A 14211-nucleotide genomic window follows, 5' to 3' on the forward strand; every position below is an offset into this window, starting at 1 on the left:
TACCTTGTGATTAAATAAGGCAGCCAAACCTTTATCGAGCATTTCCTGGAACGTGATTCTGGGACATGGTAGTTTATGTATGATAACACAACTCCCCCCTCCTCACATTCAAGAAGGAAACACTGGATACAGATATTGCTAAGGTTTTTAATATTGCTGTTACACGTTCAGTATTTCCAGTCTGCCTGATATCTGTTAGCATTCAGATCTGTAGCTGTAAGTATCAAGCCTGTATCCCCACAGTGGTTTATACACAGACTGTCATCAATACAGCACTGGATCACAATACCAGCAGGCAGTCTGAAACACAACTGGGCTGGACTGGATTCATGCATCAGGAATTAGCAACACTGTTTTCAGTTCTAAAATCAAGAGATTCATTTTCATGTGTTGACAAGAACAAACTATCTAAAACAATATTGTTTTAATACACACATTTTAAAAGACTATTCAAGTATTTATTTTTTTATAAATTCAGTTTTCTCTGAGCGATCTATGTATTTCTGTAAGTTCATTATTTTTTTTATTTATTTATCCATGTAACCAAGGGGAAGTGAAGTTTTTTTATTATTTTAAACAAGTACTCTCTGTACTTCTAGCATGGTCACGGGTGAAGCTCAAGCCAGTGTCTTTCGTACATTTAATACGCAGCCTGGTAGAGCAGGATACAGAATACGTACATAAAACAGCTGCACGAGTGCCCTCTAGCGTTGTCCAAAGTGAATTGCATGTCATGATAAAATCACTGCTTGAAGTGAGAATCAGTGTAAATGCTGTTTCCACCAGTTTGGAAAGTACAGTTCAGATATAGTTGTAGTTAAATCTTTTATTCCACTTTCTGGACTTGAATCTTTCTGGCAGCTTCAATGACAGAAGTGATGTTAGCCTTATCCCCAAATTCCTTCTCCTGGTGTTCTAGAAGGATGCCCTGAAAACAAATATATATATTTAAACGTGTGTCAATATGTGAACGCTATTGCAATGCTACCAGTAACTGAAACACATTAATTGCCCTTTCAGTCGCTGATAAAGGAATTAGCAAGGATTTCAAGCAATACTATTTTACACAAAGGCAGTAAAAATATACAATTTGAATTCTCCAAGCATTATGCACATCAGCACAAAGAATATACTGCACCTCTAGCAGATTTTCACTGGTATCATCTTCAAAATAAATACAAATCAATTTATAGGATTATACCTTAAATGGCCACTGTGTGGCGCTACTGTCAAAGTGAATAAATCAGTAATTCAATGTTCTCTGACTTTCCACAGTACAGGAGAGATGAAGGTGTTTACTCAACACTACCACAGAGAACTCTATGTCCAGATACAGTGCATGATTAGAGTGCTGGGTTGCTGTTTGCTGCAGCTTCACAATCCTTACCTGTTTATCCTTGCCAATGACAAAGACTCCCCCGAGGAGAAACCCTTCCCCCTCCACATTGCCCTGGTATCCCTTCTTCCAGGCCCGGAAGAAGTTCTGCAACACTCCGAGACGAAACAGCCCCCTTACGCCCATCCTACGCTTGTGAGGGCCATAGAAACGTCTCTGCAGAATTACAAGGGGGACTTTTAAACAGGGCCGTTGAAGATGGGTTTTCTTTGCCCAAGTTCAAAAGGTAGCTTTAATACAGTTCTCTGATTTGATTTGTTATCCGTGCAAAGGCTTTCTTTAACCCAGACAAGAGGGCTTCAGTATCTCACTGGGTCACTATCAGAACTTCTCAGTGTTGAAGTACGTTCTGTATGCGGGCCACAAGGGCAGAGATTCAAGCCTTGCCTGAATACAATAACAACTCGGAAGACCCCAGGGTGCAATCTTATTACTGTTGGTAATACTGCACCACAGAATGGAAAGGGAAGCAAACCAACATTTAATCTATTTCAAAATCTTGCCATTAGCACCCTTTTCTTCTGCTGAAGGCCTTTTGCTATGTTCTACTTCAATGTGAAATCTGCATGGATTTCAAAGACAGTGCTGTATATGGACATGTGCCTCTGCTTCCTGGTCCCACGTCATGCTCTGTAGTTCAGACTCACTCACAATGGCAGTCATGTGATTGCCAGCAGACCAGATAAGAATGGGCACTGTGGTGCGTAGGGTTAAAAGCAATATCCAAATAGAGCAAAGGAAACCCTGCAACTCGCTTAGAAAAATAATACTTTACCGGTTAAAAAAAAAACACACAAAAAAAAAAACCATGCGTTTCAGCTTTGCATTACCTTCCTCAAAGCTGGCCGTACCTACACAGCTTTGCTCGGATTCTGTGTTTTGGCACAGATCACAGTTTGTATGGAACAGTCATCACTGAGACTTGCTCAGTATTTTCAGCTCTCACAATCTGTACTGTAGTGCATGCTGTTGTCTCCCATTGTGAAGACCTCACCTTTTCATCGAGAAAGACCTCTCCCTTGAAATGAGGCTTGAACTGGTTCACCTCCGTGCCCACGTTTTCCTTCACCACAGCGTAGAGAGGAACCCCAAGATGCTCGAGCTCGGGCTTCAGAGAGGACAGCTCCGAGGCCTCCTTCACCAAACAAACACAGCAGGAGAGCTTTAGTGAGATCTTACACCAGCCTGACCACTTCATACATGCTCAGGGCACAAACACGGCAGGAAAGCTAGTGAGATCTTACACCAGCCTGACTGCTTCATACATGCTCAGGGCACAAACATGGCAGGAAAGCTAGTGGGATCTTACACCAGCCTGACTGCTTCATACATGCTCAGGGCACAAACACGGCAGGAAAGCTAGTGAGATCTTACACCAGCCTGACTGCTTCATACATGCTCAGGGCACAAACACAGCAGGAAAGCTAGTGAGATCTTACACCAGCCTGACTGCTTCATACATGCTCAGGGCACAAACACGGCAGGAAAGCTAGTGAGATCTTACACCAGCCTGACTGCTTCATACATGCTCAGGGCACAAACACGGCAGGAAAGCTAGTAAGATCTTACACCAGCCTGACTGCTTCATACATGCTCAATGCAAAGAGATTAATAACCCCAATGCATGAACAATCAGAGCTTGGCCCCTTCTTTTGATAAGTGAAAAACAAATGTCTGACCTAGCGAAATAGGATCATTTATTGAAATCTTGTTAACATCTTTTTATTAGAAAACAGTAGCATGGTGTTCAATGTTTTGTGGATGTGACCTTAAATGTTTATATACTAAAATAAAGTAATTCTGAACTGTAGGCAAACTTCCTGTGAACCCATTAACTCCACGCTTGAACAACAGTATCAGTTCTAATTGATTTAATTTTCATACTAAATGCTATTGTATGGAGTATAGAGACATTTACATATTCCATCCCAGAAATATTCTCTAATGTTCGTTTCCCTTTGAGAGAAAAAAAAACTGCTTTCCCATTATTGTTATGCATTCCTGCTCAGTTCAGTCTCACTACCAGTCATACAAATGCTTTATGAAGGAGTCCTTTGCATGTGAGAAAGATGTCTTAACCTTGCAGTGAGAGGATTAATAAAAGGATCTTGCAAACTGCTTGAGCTTATTTCAGCAGAAACTAGAGCCACCCCAGATCATCAGAATCTGAGTCAGATGATAGCAAATCTCTCCCCTTCATCTCACAATCAAGATAACTGCAGCTACTTTACTGAGAAGATCAGAAGAACTGTCAAACCTCCCTTTACTACTGAGGTTAGAGTGTGGTTCAAACTCCCTTCACATCCTGTCACAAACAACAACAAATGAACAGCAATTAAACATTGAGAGAAGGAAACAAAATACCTCTCTGCACAGAAATCATCCAGGTCTCCTGACAGCCATGATCACCGCCCCATTCTTCTCCCAGAGCTCCTTGGCTTTAAAGGTCCTCTTGTCTAGAAGAGGATGAAGAAAGCTATTCTTAAATAAATTCAAAGTCTAAGCATGAACTTGTGCATGGTTACTACAGTGTACGCAGCACAGGTCCTGACTGTCAGGCATGTATTCATCCACTGCAATTGAAATTGGCTTCTATGCATTTTGAGAACTGCAGTGTCATTATTTCAAGCTCTTGGATCACTTCTGCAGTTTCAGGCTGTATCTGAGGCTTGTGTGCGGGGCACTGTAACGTGGAGGAGGTGGTTGCTTCAGGCGCAATTTTCACTTCTTCGTTGTGTTGCACTTTCTCAGTTATGGTGTTTGCAATCACTCAGAGTGCTTCTGAATGATTGGTCCATTGAGTTATTTGAATTGTGATATAAATCTGATTTTACATGGCCTTTGAGCTTGTCTGAAAGCCCTATGTTCTGGAACCCCCTTCAATCCTGTAGCAATGGGATCCTTCAACTCTAACATCTACTCTTTGTCTCTTAAAAATCGTGGGGGCTAGCAGAGTTGAAATAGAGAAGCATGATAACATTGAATCAATAAATCAATCTGTTTACACCAAGTGTACTGTATGTATTTGTGTATGGTCCGCTATGAAAGGCGCTATGGAAAATAGATTGATTGTTTGATTGAGTAGCACCTAATCAAATACAGTACCACGACACTGTGTGAAATAGTATACCCTACCCACCTTCATCCAGAGTCTGTAGCTCTGTCTCTTCGAGATATTCCAAGGATGCCGCGGCTGGTTTTGTCAGTATAATAAACTCTACCCACCTTCATCCAGAGTCTGTAGCTCTGTCTCTTCGAGATATTCCAAGGATGCCACGGCTGGTTTTGTCAGTATAATAAACTCTACCCACCTTCATCCAGAGTCTGTAGCTCTGTCTCTTCGAGATATTCCAAGGATGCCGCGGCTGGTTTTGTCAGTATAATAAACTCTACCCACCCTCATCCAGAGTCTGTAGCTCTGTCTCTTCGAGATATTCCAAGGATGCCGCGGCTGGTTTTGTCAGTATAATAAACTCTACCCACCTTCATCCAGAGTCTGTAGCTCTGTCTCTTCGAGATATTCCAAGGATGCCGCGGCTGGTTTTGTCAGTATAATAAACTCTACCCACCCTCATCCAGAGTCTGTAGCTCTGTCTCTTCGAGATATTCCAAGAATGCCGCGGCTGGTTTTGTCAGTAACAGGTTTGTGTTTGCCAGGATGATCACAGCAACCGCTGCCCCAATGGCCCCAAGACCAAGTGACCACAATCCCATGGTGAAGAACTCGCCCTCCAGCAGAAAGAACATCTCTGCAAAACAAACCATCAGGCACAGTGATGAGGAGACAGGATACAGCGATGCACGCACAAAGGTAAACTGATATAGTACTTGTATTTAACCAGGAGGTCCCATTAAGACTGAAAGATCTGGTCAAGACAGGACAGGATCTTAATTATTACAGAGTCAATGCTGTTGGGTTGAAATCTCCAAGCACAATGATACAGAGCACCCAGTCTCCCCCAGGCTGATGCCACAGCCAGCCAAGTTTCTGTAAACACTACTGAAGTATTGCGTCAATAGTTTATGATCCATCGTATCAAAAGCCTTATCAATGAAAAGAGATGCACGCACTCTACTTCGTTTTATCCAAAGCCAAGGTAATGTCATCCATGAACTTTCAAATTGCTGTCCCTACCATGATTAGATCGTAAACCAGAATGCATGTCAAGTACCTCTGCAAAACAGACATTACATTACATTTCATGAATAAACACAAATCCTAAATGCCATTCACAAACCTTGACAATTCAACCAGATTATTATTTTTTTTTTAAATATATGCACAACACATACAGAACAGTTATATAAAAAAAATATGCATAACACATACAGTGCAGTTATAAAAATATGCACAACACATACAGAGCAGTTATAAAAATATGCACAACACATACAGAGCAGTTATAAAGATATGCACAACACATACTGCGCGGTTATAAAAACAGTTTATAAAAATGCATTTCATAGTGTACCTATAAGTTAAAAAAATATTTTCCTAAAATAGCCCTGAATTTATTCAAGGTACATTACAGCCAATTACATAATGCAACACAAACATGAAAAGAATAAAATGAAGCAACAGAAGGCCTGCCTTTTCTTATTGCAAACAAAGCTGCCTGTTTCTGTTTCAGTGAAAAAGCCATAAATGATCAAAACACAAATAAACTAAACACAGATAGACTAAACACAAATACACACAAATAAAGAAAAGAATACACACTGACTTCACACAGTGCAGCACTCGGAAGAGTTTCAGAGAAAACAGAACAGGATTTCCTAATCTGTGAACTTTGTGTCAGAAGTGACAGCGTTTTCAAGTCTCTGGCGAGGACTGCAGTATGAACTTTCAGCCAAAGAGGAACACACACACATGTGCTCAGCATGTAAATACAGAGGGCTTCATTTGCATACATACTGTAGTAGCCAATGACATCTCACTCGATTTACATGATCAGAATAGGCTGCCTGTGAGAGCAGTACTTTATTACGTGCACTGGAAAGCAATGCAAATGTAAAATTAATATTGTGTTTGTGGTAAACTAAAACCTGCACTGCACAGGATTCCTCTGAGAGCCTTTTTCACAACCTGTACCTTGAAAACTTGCCACTGCATCAGGGGTTAAATGTACATGACATCAGAGAATGCTGTCCCCAACAGTCATGAATCTTGGAAGTAAACATATGTTTATCTTAAATTATTGATAATATCAGACTCTGAGGAACTGCTTATCAAATAGTTATTAAGCATTTCATTGCTAATTGTTTTCCTATACTGCCGATAAAGTTTTCACCATACGGAGTGCTAGATGGATAGCTCTCATTTTGAATTTTCCTCCGTGCAGCATGCATGTTATCGGCATACTTGTTTAGATAATAAAATAGGATTCTTTATTAACCGAGGGTATTCAAATCCTCTACCCATGTATGTGTGTCTAGTTGGTGTATCATCATCCTACACACACACATACACACACATTGAAGTGCGTGCATTAATAGCGAGCGCATTGTGTGGCAAAGATACAGAATATAATATACACGAGGCACTTTTCTATATCCTCAGAATACACATTTTGTAACTATATATATAGTTATATATACATATATATATATATATATATATACTATTATATATATATATATATATATATATATAATATAATATATATTATATATATATACATTTGACCAACAACAGTACGGTATAATGTCAGACACTTGCACGAACAAACATTCAGAAATTTGTTTTCCAACGTCTCATTTCAATAGCTTATTCAAATCAACAGCTAAACGGAGCAAAGTTCAGAGCAATGTCATAATGATGCAGCAAGAGCTCCACAGCGACGCTGATTATGTCGCCGCATCTCTCTGTCGCACGCTCTGTCTGTCTAGGCTGGCGTTCATTGTTTCAAACTTCGCTTAAATTGAGAGCAATTAATATAAATACTTACAATGAGATTCCATGCCAGGCTCACCTATTCTCGAGAAGCAAACTGAGCTGTGGCGTTATGGAGTTCAATTATTTCTGGTGCAGACACACACTGTCACACACCGATGCATAGATTACACGGCTGTAGGGAAACTAATCAATAAAATCAGCGCCGCTGTCCAGAACTGAAAGGTCTGTAGCAGCCGGTGCGGATCAGGGTATCACTTCAAGTTATGGGACTAATTAAATGTTCCTTTACTCGGCATGCCCAGGTTATTTTTTCATTAAGACCGAGGACGGTCGTTAAAAACTGCTACCTATTTTTTGGGATGAGAAAGTAGGTGTTTTGTAAAGTTTTATATCAAACACAGACAGCTAACGAACGGCAAAGAGTACTTCAGAGCTAGGTACATTTTAAAATAATAATAATAAAAAAAACCAAGAAATAAAAAGGCAACTGCACGCTGTACATGTTTTACATTGAAGCGCAGCGTTGACACTGGCACAAGTAACCCTTAAGTACACCTTTATAAAACTGTTTTGCAAAGGGTATTATTATTATTAGAGATATTTCCTGGTATGAATTCCGTTCCGATCATGCTGTTGATGTTAGTTTAAAAATAAGTCATGTTAATTATATATGAAATAATTATGTTAATTATTTTAGTTGTGCTATATATTCTTTACAATCTTTTCATACTAGTTGCTATATAGCCACCAAGATGAATTGTTTGATTGTTTTAACTTTAATATACACACACACACACACACACACACACGCACACGCACACGCACACGCACACGCACGATAAGTATTAACACTCCTAGCATGCACCCTGGTATCCTTGACCTTATAGACCATTGTGTGATAGGTTAGGGTTTGATAATCCCTCCTCTCTTCAGTGGTATGAAACACTGCAATTGTGAAATACATTTTCTATTTTGAATGCCCCTATATCTAATCTCCATTTGTGTCCCCAAGTCCTTGTTTCTTTTTTCAGGTTGAAAAAGTCCCCGGGGTCTACATCGTCAGATCCTTTTAGAATCTGGAACAATATTCAGCGGGCTAATCCCACGGCCGCCTCTGCCTGGAGATGGAGGTTCAGATCCAGCGCTGGAGTTGAGTTCCTGAGGGGAAGTAATGATGTTAATTGTTTTTCCATAGATGGAGGAGAAGACCTGCCCTTTGCAGGGAGGAGGAAGAAGACAAAGAGGAGATAAAACTAGACCTGAGGTCTCTTTTGAACTCTAAAGTGTGTGTTTCTTATTTTACAGATTCTGCATGTTTTTTGTTTGGTGAGAGTTACTGGACCAGTGGTTTATGGACAGTAGATTTCTAAATCCTCAGTTTGGTCACAACAATATGGTCATAGTCGAATGTACTCAGGATACAATACATCCTTCATCATAAAAAACCATATATTGGGTGTCATTCATCAATCCCTATTACTAAGTGGTGTATGTCCTGCAATCCTGTAATATTTATTTGCTTAAAGTTGACACCTAGCAACAGGTTTGATTTCTAAGTGCTAATGTATCTCTCTTCACTCCCTGCTTTTTTATTTGGGCTTTTGTTGACTTACCGATTTAGGTGTAGCTCTATGATTCACATTGTTCTGTCACTTTCTTTTGATGTGATTACTAATATATTTTCTTTTCAGGAGGACAAAGGAAGGCAGAAAACTGCCACTCATTTAATTATGATTTCTTGGTTCAGCCAATGCTGAAGACACATTTATCTTTTTTATCCTTCACATGGAATGAACACCTGTTACCAACAAGAAAAACAAGAACTTAAAAACCCCAAAGGAGTCCGACAAGAACCAGTGACGACTACTTTTAATACCAGTTTTTTTTAACCTTTAGTTCCTGTTATTCTAGTATTTTTCATACAGTTGTCAGAGCTGATGCAGTGCTTCAAACGGTCAGTTCTAATCTTTGAAAGAAAACAAACATTTAGACCCACTATTAAGGAAAGGAATGTGATTAAACAAAGCAATTGAATACGACAGCCCTTCTACTTGTTTCCACACATCTCTCACGACCCTTCTACAGTAATACTGACAATGCACTTGTAACTGTGCTGTACACTGTTAGATTAACTCACTTTGTTTCAAGCGCTTTAAAGGATGTTCTAATCATTACTCAATAGCTATACCTGCAACTCATCAAGCATACCAGCTAACCCAATGGCACACCTGCATGTCTTTACAGGCAGGCGTGTAGACTAAATTGCCTTCTCACCCTGGTGGTGCCTCAAAGAGAGTGAAGCCACATCACAGGGCTGTGAGACTGCACCCTCCAACTCCAACCGTCTACCATCTTTAAGCATTACATTCACACCCATATGAAGGGAAGATTTTCATCTTTTTCTTTTTGTATTGCAATTTGATTTAATAAATTAGAAACTTCACATCAAAACGTAGTGTGTGTGTGTATATATATATATATATATATATATATATATATATATATATATATATATATATATATATACACACACGCGCATGCACAGTGGTATAGTTAATGAAAAAGTTAATGCAATGTAACAAATACACAAGATAAAATATAACTCAGTCACTGTAAGGTATTTTAGTTGCTTTATTAATTCTCTTCTGCTGTCTTCACAGTATTTTCATCCACTTCCTCCTGAAACAGAAAAGATAGGCTGTTTCATTTCCTCATACCTTGGTACTGTGAACCTAAACTCCTGACAGCAAGTGGAGCAGCCAAGCCTCATAAAACAAGGGAAGGTAACATGCATAGGAACTATAAATATTAACCCTTTATGTAAATCAGTATTATTCCTAGAACCTGATACAGGTGCAGATAGATGGAATTTGCATTGACCTTTGCATTAGGTAAATAAACTATGATTAAATTCACTGTCCTTTTTTTCTAGACTGAAGGAATGATCAGAGACATCTAATAACTTGAACCTCAAGATATTATTAAGCTGCTCCAGAAAGAAAGCACACATGCTCAGCTCGATGGGATGGTAAGAACTTTTGCCTATGTATTGCCCTGACTTTGTAGCTCTGTTGCTTGACCCGAAATACACCCATGTAGGGAGTGACTGGCTTTTCATAACTCAGAGTGCAGCTGTGACCTCGGAGGGATGATGAAACCTTTGTTTCTGCTTAATAAGTTGTTTTGAGCCTATATACAAACCATAAATAAACTTACTTTTGTTAAAAGTGACACGCTATAACTTTAGGTAAGTGTTACAGAACGCGTGATAACACACTATTGGAACACGCTGGCTGTTTCTGACAACCACGCACCTTGTGTGGGGCAGTGTACACATTGTTCCAGTTAAATGGCACAAGCTCTTATTGTTTCATCAGCCTTTCTTCCTTTCCATTGTGCTTCCCATGTAAATGGTAAATAAATAATTGAAACTGTCTGTAAACATTGTGTAATTTTCCTGTGTTTAATGTAAGCTCTGAATCAACGCACAGTTAATGAACTCTTAAAATGAAGCTGTATGTAGCTGGTGCACACCAGCAGTTTGCAATCACCAGCCCTATCGTTTGATCTTGTGATGCGTGGGTATAGCACTGTGCTGCCTGTGAGAATTGAGCAAAACTCATATTACTGTTCTTAAATGTAACTTCTTGTTATCTGGGTTTCTGTTAACATTGGTAAAGTGAAGAAGAAACGCAAATCTTATCTTTTAATGTGCTTTGTCTCACACTGTGCGTCATGCTAGGGAAATAACTGCAAATTTGGTCGAGGAAATTATGTAAGCTAGCTGTATATCTGTGCTGTACGAAGTCATTTCTTGGCCCAGATCAGAAACAACATCAACAGAGACTTGTGTGTGAGATCACTGATGTATCGCCTTTTGATTTGCTTTTTTCCTGTTTGCACTTTGATTCCTGAATAAAAATTTTTTGATAGACTTTAGCCGAAGAAGAGATTATCTTCGGGAATCTCTCGGAAATGTGTGCGTATTCCTGCGTTCAGATCCTTTTCCCAGGATGATGTATATGTTAAGGGTTCTATCCTGGTTAAATAAATACATTTGAAAGGAAATCAATACAATTGAAAATGTTCTCTAAATCTGACGTCGATTCCTCTGGCTCTGAAGTCTCACTCACTTGCATGGCGCCAGGTTCCTCTGCTGTCTGACTAGCTGGAGGGTTTTCAGAGTCACCAACGTCCGCTATCTCTTCGGAAGGTTTCTCAATATCCCTCTCAGTGCCCTCCTAATGAATTGTAAATTAAAAGGAATAAACACAGAAACAAAGGGGCTTTCTTTTTGCAAGGATTTTCAGGCAATGGCAGTAGCTTAATCCCATCAGGTAATTACAGCTATGACCAAAAGGCTTGCATCACCTAGAATTGTAGGATTGAGAGAATGCAAAAAACAAAACAAAAAAACAACAAAAAACAAATCCCCAAAAAACTATATGAACATTTTGTATCTAACATTGTGTAATCAAAGAAAAAAAGATATCGCAACAGTCTACCGGAAGCCATAATAGTAGTACAGTATTTCAGGTTAGATTTCAAAGTTTTTCGTTAAGTTTGTGGAAAACTACAAAGTTGTAAGCACCAGTAATTCAATATGTTAACGTTACATTATTCAGTATGGTTCATTCGACTTTATGAAGCAAAATTAGTTAATTATATAGCATGATGCAAAACTTTTGGCAATAGTTGTACATTTTAGGAAATGGATTTCTGTAGCCTTTTGCCTTTTGCCTATATTTTGGGGTTTGGTACCATACTTTGAGTGCCCATTGCTTTAGATATCTGTCCAAGGTTATTGGAATTTACTTAGAAATGTATTTGATAATTAAGTTGTAATGATGTGAAATCATACATTGTGCACTGTCCTTATTTTAGCCTTTAAGTGAATGTCGTAGCAATTTAACCACTTTGATTAACTTGTGAACCCCAAAAAGTGTTTCAGCAAATCTGATTGGACTGTGAGAAGCAAGCAGCAACCTTTCTTTCTTCCTCCGAAGTCTCACTCTCCCTCCCCATTCCAGGACCTGTAGCTGGGTCGGCAGGTTCTGTAACCTCTTCTGAAGGTTTCTCTCGATCCCTCTGAGTGTCCTGCTTATAAAGTGATAAGAACAGGAATTAAGGGTTTCGCAATCTCTCTTGCAGACAACTGCCTACTGGAGCAGGATCCATATACATTTTTTTTGTGCTCCCAGCTGTGAAGCTGGTCCTTTGTTTACTGCTCATTGCAGCTGGTTTCCTTAGAATTCACATGCAGTATTTTCCAGCCAGTCAATGTGGCTGCACATCCTTATATCATATAAACTTAGCGAACTTACAAATAATACTTGCATTTACTGACTTGTATAATAACTTTATAGCCTGCTCCATTGCTACTGTATGTATGTATGTATGTATGTATGTATATTATATAATACATACATACATACAGTGCCGGGAAAAAGTTTGTGAACCCCTTAGGATTTTCACATATTTCAAACCTAAAATGTTATTAGATCTTAATCTAAATCCTAATAATAGATAAAGATAACCTGATTAAACAAATGACACAAAAACATGATATCTTTTTCAACATTTATTTATCCACAAATGATTCAACATTCAATATCCATGTGTGAAAAAGCATGTGAACCTTTAGATTCAGTAACTGGTGGCACCCCCTTGAGCAGCAATGACTTCAACGAAGCATTTTCTGTAACTGTTGGTCAGTCTCTCACATCGGTTTTGAGGAATTTTGGCCCATTCCTCCTTACAGAACTGCTACAACTCTAACATTTGAGGGCTTCCTTGCATGGACAGCTCACTTCAAGTCCTGCCACAACATTTCAAGTTTTGGGTTTAGGTCTGGACTTTGACCTGGCCATACTAAAACACAGAATTTCTTCTGCAGCCATTCTTTTGTAGATCTGCTTGTATGTTTAGGATCATTGTCTTGCTGCATGACCCACTTTCGGTTCAGCTTCAGCTCATGGACGGATGGCCTGACATTCTCCTCTAGAATCTTCTGATACAATGCAGAATTCATGGTTGTGTCAGTGACGGCAAGCCATCCAGATCCTGAGGCAGCAAAGCAGCCCAAAACCATCACACTCCCACCACCATGCTTGTCGGTTGGGATGAGGTTCTTCTGTTCAAACGCAGTGTTTGGTTTTCACCAAACATAACATTTCTCATTGAGGCCAAAAAGTTCTACCTTTGACTTGTCTGTCCAGAGAACATTGTTCCAGAAGTCTTAGGGATCATCTAAGTGCTCTTTGGCGAACTTCAGAAGGGAATCAATGTTATTTTTAGAGAACAGTGGTTTCCTCCTGGCTATCCTTCCATGAACACCATTCTTGTTCAATCTTTTTCTGATAGTTGAGTCATGAACACTCACATTAGCCAAGACGAGAGTGGCCTGATGATCCTTGGATGTTACTCTTATGACTTGTGTTCTTTGTGACTTCCTTGATGATTTTCCGGTTTGTTCTTGGAGATATTATGGTGGGAGGACTGCTCCTGGGTAGAGTGGCTGTGGTCTTGAACTTTCTCTATTTGTAGATAGATCTGTCTGATAGTGGATTGGTGGAGCCCCAAATCCTTACAAATGGTTTTGTAACCCTTTCTAGACTGATGAGCATCAATAACTGTTTTTCTGAGGTCCTCAAAGATTAATTTTGATCGTGTCATGACATGTTTCCACATACCTGTATGGTGAAGACCAAACTCACAAAGTTTCTGATCTTTATATAGGGTGGGGCCTCCCAAACTCACCCCTGAAGACCTACTTAATTATTTAAACACCTGATTCTAATTATCCCCTTAATTGAGCTGATAAAACCAGGGGTTGACTTACTTTTTCACATACCCTGAATCTTAGTTACTCATTGTTTGTCTAATTCAAACATCATTTTGTTTCAAAAGACATGGAATT

At 39.3% G+C, this 14211-nt stretch overlaps 1 protein-coding gene and 1 pseudogene across 2 annotated transcripts in view; both read right to left on the reverse strand.

The window, feature by feature from the left end:
- Nucleotides 1-133: 133 nt before the first annotated feature.
- On the reverse strand, nt 134-7452 carry LOC121325252 (annotated as a pseudogene).
- A 2456-nt stretch (nt 7453-9908) lies between these two features.
- dydc2 (DPY30 domain containing 2) overlaps nt 9909-14211 on the reverse strand; it is a 6542-nt gene continuing 2239 nt past the window's right edge. The window contains exons 4-6 of one of the 2 annotated variants that reach the window (XM_041269153.1): nt 12279-12389; nt 11426-11533; nt 9909-9971 (exon numbers count right to left, since the gene is read on the reverse strand). In XM_041269153.1, the coding sequence (XP_041125087.1) occupies nt 9927-9971; nt 11426-11533; nt 12279-12389 (264 nt within the window). In that variant the 3' untranslated portion in view covers nt 9909-9926. Of the gene's footprint in view, nt 9972-11425; nt 11534-12278; nt 12393-14211 lie in introns of both variants that reach the window. The other variant, XM_041269152.1, reaches the window with a different exon arrangement.

Source organism: Polyodon spathula, chromosome 13, assembly GCF_017654505.1.
Source record: "Polyodon spathula isolate WHYD16114869_AA chromosome 13, ASM1765450v1, whole genome shotgun sequence".
Classification (NCBI taxonomy): domain Eukaryota; kingdom Metazoa; phylum Chordata; class Actinopteri; order Acipenseriformes; family Polyodontidae; genus Polyodon; species Polyodon spathula.